General features: G+C 33.9%; 1 protein-coding gene across 2 annotated transcripts in view; it reads left to right on the forward strand.

Moving 5' to 3' along the window:
• LOC106056616 (transcription initiation factor TFIID subunit 2-like) overlaps nucleotides 1-13,151 on the forward strand; it is a 28,687-nt gene that overhangs the window by 2,576 nt on the left and 12,960 nt on the right. For both annotated transcript variants that reach the window (XM_056015834.1, XM_056015835.1), the window contains exons 3-19: nucleotides 498-570; nucleotides 1,666-1,756; nucleotides 2,382-2,500; nucleotides 3,033-3,174; nucleotides 3,914-4,108; nucleotides 4,548-4,650; nucleotides 5,090-5,208; nucleotides 5,771-5,984; nucleotides 6,822-7,019; nucleotides 7,948-8,040; nucleotides 8,514-8,575; nucleotides 9,074-9,185; nucleotides 9,348-9,457; nucleotides 10,170-10,235; nucleotides 10,371-10,503; nucleotides 10,734-10,853; nucleotides 12,552-12,692. In XM_056015834.1, coding sequence (XP_055871809.1) covers nucleotides 498-570; nucleotides 1,666-1,756; nucleotides 2,382-2,500; nucleotides 3,033-3,174; nucleotides 3,914-4,108; nucleotides 4,548-4,650; nucleotides 5,090-5,208; nucleotides 5,771-5,984; nucleotides 6,822-7,019; nucleotides 7,948-8,040; nucleotides 8,514-8,575; nucleotides 9,074-9,185; nucleotides 9,348-9,457; nucleotides 10,170-10,235; nucleotides 10,371-10,503; nucleotides 10,734-10,853; nucleotides 12,552-12,692 — 2,091 coding nt within the window. The remainder of the gene's footprint in view (nucleotides 1-497; nucleotides 571-1,665; nucleotides 1,757-2,381; nucleotides 2,501-3,032; nucleotides 3,175-3,913; nucleotides 4,109-4,547; nucleotides 4,651-5,089; nucleotides 5,209-5,770; nucleotides 5,985-6,821; nucleotides 7,020-7,947; nucleotides 8,041-8,513; nucleotides 8,576-9,073; nucleotides 9,186-9,347; nucleotides 9,458-10,169; nucleotides 10,236-10,370; nucleotides 10,504-10,733; nucleotides 10,854-12,551; nucleotides 12,693-13,151) is intronic.

A 13,151-nucleotide genomic window follows, 5' to 3' on the forward strand; every position in this document is an offset into this window, starting at 1 on the left:
GGAAAGAACATCTTGATTAAAATAGTTTTTTTTTTCACCATTTACACATAAGAATAAAATAAAATGAATTTAAATATATATATTTATAATATATATATATTTATAATATATATATATATGTATTTTTTAAATGGAAGCTTTCAAGTTCGGCATGCTTTTAAAATTCTTAGGTATAGACAATAATTTTGATTTTAAAAAAGTAAATCCTAGAGTGCAACTTCTATTTTTGCTTCACACAGCTTTTAAAATATGGTTCTAATCGTTAAATGAAACAACATGAAGTATTTTTTTCAATATAATATGATTGTTATTACAATGTTTTAAATCTTCATGAAGCTGGGCTAATCTGAAATGACATATTGACAACATCACCATTTTGTTATAAAAATATTGGAAAAAGAAAAGTATTCACTTAAGCACATTTTCATGTTGAAAGCCAAACTTGATATTTTAGGACTAAAATTTGTCCATTCATTATTTTCTTTGACCTATTTCAGGGCTATGTAGAATTAACAATATGGCCTACAGTACCTGACTTGACTGAGATTCGAATAAACAGTAAACAATGTAGTATCCTTGCAAATGGTTTCACATTTCATTAATGTATTTTAGTTCCTCTAACCTCTTAGTTTATGAGGGGAACAAATGGCATTACAAATAAAAGACTCTAATAGTCCTGTTTTTATATGCTGCCTTGCTTTAGCTTTGAGAGATTGGCTTGGTAACTGGGCACTTAGCTTTGAACCAGGAGGTTCTGGGTTTTAAATCTCAGTGAAGATTGGGATTTTGAATTCTGAGATTTTTTAGGATGCCCCTGAATCCACACAACTCTATATTCTTAGTTGGGGAAAGTAAAGGTGGGTGGTCATTATGCTGGCCACATGAAAAACTTCGTTAACTGTCGGCCATAGAAACATGAACTGAACATCATCTGCCCTATAGATGGCAAAATCTGAAAGGGTTACATAACTACTTGTGTTTTTCCATTCTCACTTTTTAACTTAGAACATTTTTGATCTATATATTTAAATTTACCATGTAGTCATTTCTAGAGCCACACACATTTATTGGATTACTGAGAGATGTATTAGAACTTATGTGGGTCAGCAGAAATATTTGAGCTACTCTCTAATTGAGGAACCTTTCAACATTTTCTGTGATTAAACAATATGTCTCATTATCCCTTTGAAATAAACAAGAAGACTTGAATAATAACGTACACTTACTTACTTAAACTTACTTAGACTTAGATACTCCCATGATGTTTGTCGCATTGGGCGTCAAGCTGTCTTCATAAAGATGTGTCACTGGCAATGTCTGAAGCCTCTTCCCACCTGGTGTCCACTGTTCTGAGGTCCTCCATTAAAGTGTGACGCCAAGTATATGAAGATGTCCCTGTTAGCGCTTGTCTCACATTGGCCTCTGTGTCATTTAAAAGAGTTTAACACCTACCGACTGGAATATTTAAAAAGAAAATATATACTATATTAAAAAGAAACATTTTTGTTCCCCTTACAAAGCAGTTAACTAATACAATCATTTGTTTCTTGTGTTTTTTTGGTCTTCAATAGTGTCCATAATCTAGGATAGCTTGTAACTGGAATTTGAACATGATGATTTAGCAGTAAACATGCTGTAACTGTTTCATTCCTTAACCAAAGCAAGTTGTTTATCGTGTCAGTGTAGACAAGAAATGGGATGCAGAGTTTTCTTACTTCGATCCCAGTCTGAATATTTGCCAGGGCAATGCTGTCAAGTGAGTTTTTACTTTGTTTTTATGCAGTAAAAAGTTTTTTTTAACTTAGTTTATAAATTGACCTGAAAGAATTATAGAAAATAATGTATAGCACTAGTTGTTCAATTTCATTTCTTTTTCCGATGATAATGTTGCATGGCTCAAAAATTCTTTTGTTTACATGCTGCAAGAATGTATCAGTAGATAATGCTTAGTCTTGGCTGCCTACCCACCTAGGAGAAGGTGGGGTTTGATTTCAAACCTATGCTACCCAAGCACTAGAAAATATTCGAGAGTCAACCTTGAAAAATCAGGAGCCGGTGACCCTTAGTCTGTTTGCAGCACACAGTGCTATACCCTGGGGGAGCCTGTGATGTGGCTGATTTTAAATTGTATCAGCGCTTGCCATCAGGCATTTGTCTCATTTCTATGAGAATATTTATAGTCTATTCTTCACTGAAGGAAGCCATAGACAAGGATTAGATTTTAGATTGTGTTTAGAATTATTTTTAAGTTTTACTTTAATTTTTGTAAAGACATGTACTTTTATTCAGTCAGCTCATTCAAGAGCTGCATTTTTTTTAAAACTTTTGTTTCATTGATTATTTATTTTTTCATCACAAGTTTTCTTTGAATTTTGTTGCAGACGAAACATAGATTACTTTCACAAGTGTCAGATGAATGCTATCAATGCTGTCGACCCTGACCTTGGCTGTGGAGAGCTGATCATCACTTTCCCCAAAGAAGTTCTGCCCACAATATCTGGTTTGTGTCATTGAATCATTTTTGTGATGTCAGCTTAGGAAATAGTATGTCAGTAATTATAGAAGAAACAGGCTTATAGTCCATTTAGGAAATAGTATGTCAGTAATTGTAAAGGAAACAGGCTTATAATCTTTAGAATTATTTGCTTTGTTACATTCATGATTTTTTAACAAAACTAAATGTACTTCTCAAAAATTTTTTGTTGGTTTTTATTTTGGACATCAGTTTTTATTAATGTAATTCTAAAGAGACAATCTGTTTTAGCTAAGTCACACTCACTTAGACAGTCTGTTTTAGCTAAGTCACACTCACTTAGACAGTCTGTTTTAGCTAAGTCACACTCACTTAGACAGTCTGTTTTAGCTAAGTCACACTCACTTAGACAGTCTGTTTTAGCTAAATCACACTCACTTATCTCACCTCTGATATCCAAACAGTCATGTTATTCTTTCACGAATCTGTACACTTTGTTAAGCAGGCATTTTAGTGCTGAACTATCTGACCAATATATTTTTTTTTCTTTCTTTTTCAGCTCTAGGTAGTTTTCAGATATGTGTAGAGTTTGGTCTGAAGGAGCCACAGGGTGGAGTTCATTTTGTGGTGCCTGACATGCCAGGTACAATGGCAGAAAGAAGTGCTCACATGTTTACTTATTCTCTTGAGAACCAATCAAGGTAACTTAAATTTCTCAGGCATGAGAAGATTTTTACTTTTAAATATTTGTGACTCTGTCTAATATGAAGAAACGAAAGCAAAGTTAATGTTTCTTGCATTTGCTAATGCACGTCTTAATAGGCCTAGAATCCTACTTGTCAAATAAGGTCTAATGTTTTTAAAAAATCTGTTGAAATGTATCACAATTATGATCCAGAAAGAAAGGATAAATAAAAACAAAATGTGGTTAGCTCATTATTATATTAATTTTTTTTTCTTTACATGAATGTTTCAGGAATGTTATTTTTATTTTAAAAAATATAGATTCTTACGTCAGTCTATACTTAGCTTGTTATTTTGGGCACACAAAATTAAAAAAAAATGCTACTATGTTTCCCATATGTCACTTGATTTAGTGAATCTTGTTATTTGGAGTTTTATATTATGTTTATGTTTTCTGTTTAATGGGAGGTATATATTGTGTTAATAAACTAGTTTCTTTGTGTTCATACATTGGTTTTCTTGTTTGTGGGACATGTATATTATGCACATAAATTGATTTTCTATTTATATGAGATTTATATTTTTTTTATAAATTGGTTTTCCTGTTCAAATTCCAGACAACCTATTCCATGTTTGGTAAGATAGTCAATCATTAGCTAGCGGTAAAGAAGGTTCAGCTATTAATCTATCTTTATTTTTAAGATCATGAGTAGAAAAGTCTCCTAAATAATAAACATATAGTGTTAATCTCAACAGACTCTGGTTTCCATGCATGGATACATTCTCCGAGCCATGTACTTGGAAGATTGAGGTCACTGTTGACCGTGACATGACAGCTATCTCCTGTGGTGACCTGGTGGGGGTGGAGTTCACTGAGGACCTGTTGGAGAAAACTTACCATTATTTCCTGTCCACACCTGTAGCTGCCCCTAACATAGCCTTGGCTGTTGGGTAAGTTGTGCAGGCTGGGCATTAGACTTGGCTGTTTGTATAAAATATTGCTACAAGTATTAGCATCGTTGGTAAAAAAAAAAAATTAATTAAAATGAGTTTAAACTTTGTAACATGATGCTTTGATATTATTACATATATTTTTATATAATATTATAAAAATAATTTTTTTATTATGTGAGTGGAGAGGACAAAGCATGAGTTAACTCTACCAGGCCTTAGTCCCTACAGCTATATTTTCTCATATGCCTGAGTTCCTGAGGGCCAACCATCCCCCCATTTTTTACCATCTTTCTAGCTCTTGAAACAATAGAGCTCAAGATTTTTCTTATCAATCAAGTTCTCACTGTCTGTATAAAATGGAAGTATAATGTTATATAATGTTAATATGTAGAATATAATTTTTTTGCTCTGTTTTAAAATTTTTTTGTTCATTCAGTCCGTTTGAGATTCTGGTTGACCCTAAGATGCATGAAGTGACTCACTTTTGTCTTCCTAAACTGATGCCAGTGCTCAAACATACTACCAGCTATATACATCAGGTTAGAGACCTATTGAAATTATTAGTTATTGTGCTTTACTATTATAAAGGAGAGGTGGCCCAGTAATGAATTGCTTGGCTTCTAAACAGAGTGGTTCTTGGGTTCAAAGCCCAGTGAAGACTCTGATTTTGACTTTCTGGATTTTCAGGGCACCACTGAGTCTACCCAACTCTGATGGGTACCTGACATTAGTTGGGAAAAATTAAAAGGTGGTTGGTTGTGCTGGCCACTTGACACTTTCATTATTTTTGGACCATAGAAACAGATGACCTTTAGTCGTCTGCCCCATAGATTACAAGGTCTGAAAGGGGGTACTTATTTTGTTATTACACCTATATTGGACACCTACTTCTAACAGTTATTGTTCTTCTTTGAATGTTACTTTTTTTATCACATCATTCTTTTTCTTCTTTATTACATGTTTTGTTTAAATCTGCAGGCTTTTGAGTTTTATGAAGAGCTGATGTCTAGTCGCTACCCTTATTCTTACTACAAACAAGTGTTTGTAGATGAGGCTTATTGTGAGGTATCAACCTACTCCACTATGAGTATACTCAGGTTTGTATACTGAGACTCTGTGATTTTAGATTTTTAAAAAGTATCTTTTTATTTACTTAAGTTTTGGGTGGACTCAGGGATGCCCTAAAAATCCCAAAATTCAAAATTGCTGTCTTCACCAAGATTGAAATCCAGGACCCCAGGTTCAAAAGCCAAGGGCTTAACCAATCAGCCACCATTCCTTTGAGTCTATCCAACTCTAACTTAAGTTTGGGAAAGTAAAAGCAGTTGGTTATTGTGCTGGCCACATGACACTGTGCTTGTTAACCATTGGCCATGAAACAGATGACCTTAACATCATCTGCCCCATAGATTGTAAGTTCTGAAAGGGGAAACTTTACTTTTTACTTAAGTTAAGTCATTAAAAAAAAATTGTGTGTGTTGTTTTAACTTTAAGCCCCATTTCTATGGATTTATCAACAAATCTTAATTTAATGTTTAAAATTAGAGTTCAACTATCACAAGTACATTACATTCATTAAGATAAGGAAAGATATTCTTGTCACTGTGTTAACCCTATGATAGCATAATGATTACAGTTTCTGAATTGTTCTTTCAACAGTACCAACCTTCTTCACCCGACCAACATAATAGACCAGACCATGGCCTCTCGTCAGCTCATGGCCACAGCTGTGGCCCAGCAGTTTTTTGGCAGCTTTATTGCTATGGAGACCTGGTCAGACGCCTGGCTGACCAAAGGCATCACAGGCTACTTGTCCTACCTGTTCAGCAAGAGGACATTTGGTAACAATGAGTACAGAAACTGGGTCTTTAGAGTAAGTCCTCATTGAAACATTTCTCAAATCTCTTATGCAATGATGACTCATGAACTGTTAAAGTTCTAATTTCATACAGTGCCCTGATCAAGATTTCCACCCACATTTATCTGGCTACAAAATGAACTGCAGTTTCCCGGGTGTTGCCTTTTTGTTAGTTACCATGTTGTATGTGTAGTTTCAAATAGAACTCTACAAAGACAGAACCTCTCGTTTGCTCCTATAGCTAGTTGATGGGCTGAATGTTTAAATTACACTTTTTTTTTTTTGATAACTTAATTTGCTAAGTGTTCTGGCGTCAACTATATTTCCTATAGCAGTTAATTGACAGTGGGACACATTTTTGAGGCCAAAAGAAAAGCTCCCTTGTCAAAAATAGGCATAGAAAACAAAAAAAAATAAATAAACCCTTTGTTTATAACAACTTTGTCTGCAACAGATGTATCAAAATAAACAGATCACAACTGGGTTTGCTTGGTCTTGTGAATTGCTGCTGTCATTCTTGATCTTTAACATTTAAGACAGTGCTTTATAATAGCCAGCATGTTCCTATAGGAAATATTATCAAATGACCAGCTAATGTGAGATGTTTTTTTTTTAGCCAATTTAATTTTTTTTTTTAAGTCTGCTATTTAAATTAACATGAGTTAAGAAGACATCATCATTATTGTTATTAAATAGTTATGCTTCTTTATAACAAATACATTTCATCTGAATGTAAAGCAGGGTGCATTAAGCTAGGTAAGTAGGTAAGTAGCTACATTGAGCTAGGTAAGAAACTACATTTTCTCAGAGTTGCAATAAATATTGGTAAGGCATGTTTGGTATCATCTCCAGGACTTGCTGGAAGTGAGTGAATATGAACAACAGATGGGCAATGTAGTCCTGGATCCAACCAAGCATGGCAGCAACCACCACTTTCACATTCAGTCCCCACATACTCTGTCTCCTCGTTACATTGAGATGTTTTGTAAGAAGGCTCGATTGGTCATGAGGATGTTGGAAATTAGAATAGGAACAGAGCTTCTTCTACAAGTATGTCACAAAAATTTACTTAGTCCTTCTAAGAGCGTTGCATTATATTTTATTAATGAACACAATTTTTTTTTTCTGTTTAATTTTCTTTTAATACCTGTGAGTATGGTCAATATTTTATCTTTTAATCTGGGCTCTCTGCAAACACTGTACCACCTGACACATCCAACTCAAAGAATTTGAGAACTCTGGCTCCAAATAACATAACTCGTAAATGTCTAATAAATCAACAGCCTATACTGTACAATTGACAACTCAACACACTGACTGCCCACAGTGGGTAACCTTATCCAGTACTGCCATATAAACTGTGTACTTCTGTGACAAACTGTACTGGCCTCTCCGTCTTGTACTGGATTCTCCTATATTGTACTGAATCGTGAATCATGAACTAACTTGACTCTGACACCTTCCCTCTCTAAAGAGTACGAAGGCCTTCTCAAAACTGATAGAACCTTGCTAGTTCCTTCTGAATGATCACATGACCATATTCAACCTTGAGGGCATAAGTAGTGTTCACAACACAGATCTCTCCTGAAGTATCACTCATCACATTTGAGTGCTTGCCTAGCACTGACCTTTGTTATCTGTATCTGATGGTTACACATTACACATACCCCCATCGCCACCACAGTTACAATAATATAATTTGTTATACTTTTGTCACTTGCTTCTGTTCTATTTGAAAAGAATCAATTATGTAATGCAATCACTAAGTGAATGGAAAAATAAAGTACATCTAATCACTAAATATTATAACTTTCATCACAGAAATCTCTACTTTTTTTACTTTTTAAAAAAAAACTTAGTAGTGCTAATCTAACCCCAAAAAATCACTCTATATATTTCAATCAATGCAAGGGATTGTTTTGTCTTAGTGTCCTTTTGTTTTTTGTTTCTCTTTTACTGTTTGTATTTATTTCCCCAGGTTTTGAACAAACTTCTTTCTTTAGCTTACAATGCCAGCCAACAGCCGTTCAGTTTTAGCAGCTGGTCAAACATGTTACTGTCAACATCATCAGTAAGTTCTATCTTCTTTGTCTAGTTAGTGTCTAGTTACCTCACCATTGCTGAGCTGTTTGTATCTTTTGTGCCATAGAACAAAAAAAAGCTTTAAGTCATTTTCTATGTGCTATCAGACAATATCTTTAATAAATTTTGTTGGCAAGATAGTAGAGGCTTTTGAAGTTATCAAAAAGAAATTGACAGTTTTGAAATGGTGTGAACAATTTATGTTGTGGGATTGGTTTGTGGAATGTAATGAATTGAAATAAAAAATTATAACAGTTCTCAATAAGAGGAGAAAGTTAAAAGTATTGTCAATCTCTGTCATTTACAATCTTAATTCAAAGTTTTTATTACTTATCATAGCATATTAAATGTTGCGCAGATTGTTTACCCTCCTCTACACAATGCAGTCAGTCTAACTGTAATAGCAATGTTTAAGGTTGTTTACTGGAAACATTCATGCACATGATTTGTATTTTCTTTCAGTTCCTAAAGATCATCTACACAGTGACTGGAAAAGATATTGAACCTTTCATAGAGCAGTGGGTGTATCCTTGTCTAGTTTTATTTGTAGAGATACTTTTAATCTATTTCAGCTTTGCTATAATCACTATTTATTTACTTGAACAGTTTGAAAAGTAGTTTCCCCATTCAGACCTTGCAATCTATTGGGCAAGTGATGTAATGATCATCTGTTTCTGTGGCCCACAGTTAAGGGTGTCAATGTGGCCAGCACAACAACCAACGGCGTTTACTTTTCCCCAACTAATGTCAGGCACCCATTAGAGCTGGGTGGACTCGGAAACACTGTAAAGATCCCGAAATTAAAAAATATCGCATTACAAACAGGAATTTGATACATGATCACAGTGGTGATTGGACCCCATGATGACCTTCTGACCACTGTCAAAAAATGCAAGTTAAGACTGCTGGTGAAGGTAAATGAGTTCCTGCCATATGTTGTTTCCAGCCCATAGGTAGTAAATTCTTGAAGGAATCAATAGTTTTTATTGATTTGAAGTTTTCTTTAATCCAAACTGTCACAGATATCAAGGCGGCTGTGCCAGATTTATTGGCAGTTTTGTGTTTAACAGGAAGCGTAATGTGGTGGAGCTAGAAATCAAGCAGGATTTGGCTCCTGGAGCCATGAAATATGTTGTATGTTTGGTTTCAGTTATTTAGTTTTAAAAGTCATTTGTTATCTGGCTATATGCATGTTTTGATAGAGCACCTTAATTTAACCAAGCCATAAACTAACCACATCAGCCATAGGTCTGGGATAACATTTTTGTACACCATATTTTCTCTTGCTCCTCGTAGGGTTCTCTAAATGTCACCATACAAGAACTTGATGGCTCCTTTAATCATCAGTTTAAGATAGAAGAGAACAAAACCAAGTTTGAGATCACTTGTCACTCCAAAAGTAGAAGGTGAGTACTGTTAGAATTTTTTTTTACTTATTTAGATATATTAACAATTGTGACAACTTGCTGATGTCATTAGTCAAACCTGGAGACCCATTGATCTGACTGATGTCAATTATGTAGCCTGTGAGAAGGTTTTTCAAATTAGCAATGGGTAACAAAGGCTTTGGTCCAATATAAATTACAGAAAACATATTGATGATATAGAAGGCTTGTGAATTAACCCTTTAAAGCACTATGTCAAGAGCATAGAAAGCACATGAATTAAACCTATAGAGTACTATGTCCTGAATTAATCATAGAGGGCATTATATCAAAAGCATAGAAAGAACATACATTTACTCTATTTCAACATTCATCATTTCAAGAGCATAACTTTTGTAATTTGAAATATGCATTATTTTAATTTTTCATTTGAGCCCATTTTTTTAAATTATATTGATTTTCTTACAAAGTAAAGGATTAAAATGATTTTTAAGGAATTGAAGACTTAATCTAGAGACTTTAATCATTTTTAGCATGCTAGCTCTCAAGCCATAAAATGGCATTTCCAAAATTGAAAAAGATTATTGTGTTAATTTTATTTTTTTGCAATAAAGCAAATTGTGATCAACAAAATTAAATCATAGAGAACAGTGTAGGAATACTACCTTTATTTATTATTCTATAATTCAAACCTTTAAGAAGTACTTTGCACATTTTATTTTCTAAATTGCAGAAACAAAAAGAAAAAAATTCCTTTAATGACTGGTGAAGAGGTTGACATGGACTTGACAGCTATGGAGTAAGTCTATTTCTATGTTTTTCCTAATGGTCATTCAAATTTGATTTCTAATTTCATTAGTTGTCTAATGTTTGTTGTCTCTGTATGTATAACTTGCAGAAAGATGTAAAATTTATTCACTGTTGTACTTGTCAGTGCTGACTCTCCAGTCCTGTGGCTACGTTTGGATCCAGACATGCACTTGCTACGGACTGTTACTTTTGAACAGCCGGATTACATGTGGCAGTATCAACTTCGATATGAAAAGTGTATTGTTGCTCAGTTTGAGGTAGCATTTCATTAATAATAGTTTATATAGGTCATGTTAAATATTAAGTCCAGTAATATAAACTAATTATAATATTCCTTTTATGAACTTTTGGTTTAGACATTCTGGGATATGAATTACTTTTAAACATTTCAGCAGTAACTTATCACTATCACTATTTTAATTTCAATGTTGTTGGCTTTTTTTCCCCTTAATCTTTGGTTACTTTATCTTAACATTTCACTCTCCAGGCTATCGACGCTCTGGGCAAGTTTCCTACACCTCCATCAAGGTTAGCCCTGACTGACACCATAGAGAATGAGGAGTGTTATTACAGAGTCAGACAAGATGCCTGCTATTGCTTGGCTAAAGTACGTAGATTGTGTTGGTATTGAGGTTCAAATCAAAAAAGTATTTCACATGGTCATTTAGAAAAGAAAAGATTATCCATTCTTATTTGGTGAACATGGAAAATATCTAAAGAACAAGAAGCAAAGACTTTAGGATGAGCATGGACCCAACTGAGGGCAATAGTCTGATGGTGAAGTACTTTTGTGGCTCTACGCTCCACAGGAAATCAAAGTAAAAATCCTTCTTGTTGTACTTGTCCTGTTTCATAGTCATTTGCTATCCAGCTTTGGGCTATGGAGTTGTAGGCTCTTCCGCAGTCTAAAATGTTTGAATCGAAATATCTTATTTTTAGCTGCCCCTGAAAGGGGAAAGGACACTATTAGGTTTATGGGGCCTGTCTGTCCATCAGTCCGTCCGGTTTAGATCTCAGAAACTAGAAGAAAATCAGACATCATGATATTTTAGATCATACAAAGTTTTGATGCAACGGCTACTTTTCCTTTTCCGAATTTTTCAAAAAATTACACCACTTTTCAATGAAAAACTTCAGGGGAGGTAACTTTTTTTAAAAGGTCATGGACTTCTTCATTAATAACTCAAGCTTCATTCATAGATTCGTGCATTGGTACAAAAAATTTGCATCTAAGGTCACAATGGTAAAAGTGTCAATGGATCATTATAAAATATACTTTCCATTTATTAACTAACTCATTGAATAGAAAGAATACTGATTCAAATGTTGTTTTTAAAAAAGAATTTTGATACAAACTTCGTTTTAGTTATAAGTTTCAAAAATAACAAACTACTTTTATAGTGCGTAGTCTTGACATATCCTCATTATAGGGGCCTACACTTGACAGTCTAATTAAGACTAAATAGAGCCCAGATCTAGATTATATTTATAATATATATATTACATATGTATTGATAATTTGAACAAAATTTTAATTATTAAGGCCAAAACTTATCTTCTGACAGCTTAGGGGTGCAAATTTATTTATTATGTAAACAATTGAATAATATCACATTAAGAAATGAATCAGATACGAACAGCATAGTACACCATTACTCGGTAACAAAATTCATACGAGTTCTAGTCTAGATATAGTAGATTCTGTATCAAGATTCTATATCTAGACTTAGATCTAGTTCTAGACCTAGACTTAGATCTTGAATCTAGATTTAGATCTAAAACTATGTCTAGATCTAGCTAGATCTATGTCTAGTTTGTATGACAAATGACAATTGAGATATTAATTTTTATTTGCGAGGGGAAAGTCTTCTTAAGTCATTTGTACACAATTGTAGCTTAAAGTAGGTCAAGAATTATTTTTTTTCGTGTTGCAAATTTATCTAATTTTGTTAGAAGAATAAATCTTTTTTTAGTTTCTCTTTATTACATTGTAACATGTTATTAATTTTGAATGTATGGATAAAGGTTAATAATTATTATTTGTAAAAATATAAGTGTATGCTAAATGAATATATGGAGATGCTGTGGCTGATGGGTAAAGCACTTGGAACCGGAAGTCCTGTGTTCAAATCCTGGTGAAGACTCTAGGTGGACCACTTGTGTTTCCACACAAACTGTCTTTGTAACCTTGTTTTACTTTAAATGATGTGACAAGTGTTTTACTTGAATCATTTAAGTTTTTAATCTCTTTCTCAAAAAAAAGTGGTTGTATTTTAACTTGTCTAACTATAATGAACTTCTGCAGATAGCCAACCTGATGGTGGGCACCTGGACTGGACCACCTGCCATGATTGCCATATTTCGTAAAATGTTTGGATCTCACTCCTGTCCCGCCATCATCCGCCAGAACAACTTCTCAAACTTCCATCACTACTACCTTCTGAAGGTCAGCCACTTTTTTTGTTTCATTTCCAGAGAGAAAAAAAATATTGAGTTTTTTTTTTGGTGGGGGGAGGGGTTTGTTAGGGTTAACCATCATGTTTATTGTTACAAACTCTTCTCTTAGTGTTATTACTTGAACACTGCCAGACCGGAGGGCTGCTTTGACTGTTATTTCCAAAATTGGTCGCTATTCAGGTGGACCGTTTTTTTTAATGAGTCAGAATCTAAAAATAACCAACCAATTGTAATTAAACTATATGTTTAGCTTTGCCAATGGCTGAGCCCATGTGTTTACATTGAATGCCATGAACATGAACCAGGCACATAAGTAGATCTACACTTGTTATAAGCCTAAATTTAATTGATATTTTAGTTGATTTAGACCCATAGAAGTAAAAATTGTTTAAAGAATAATGTTTTTACCTCCATTGAATGATACTGTGAGAGATCAATTGATAAGAAA

Source organism: Biomphalaria glabrata, chromosome 17 (genome assembly GCF_947242115.1).
Source record: "Biomphalaria glabrata chromosome 17, xgBioGlab47.1, whole genome shotgun sequence".
NCBI classification, from domain to species: Eukaryota; Metazoa; Mollusca; class Gastropoda; family Planorbidae; genus Biomphalaria; species Biomphalaria glabrata.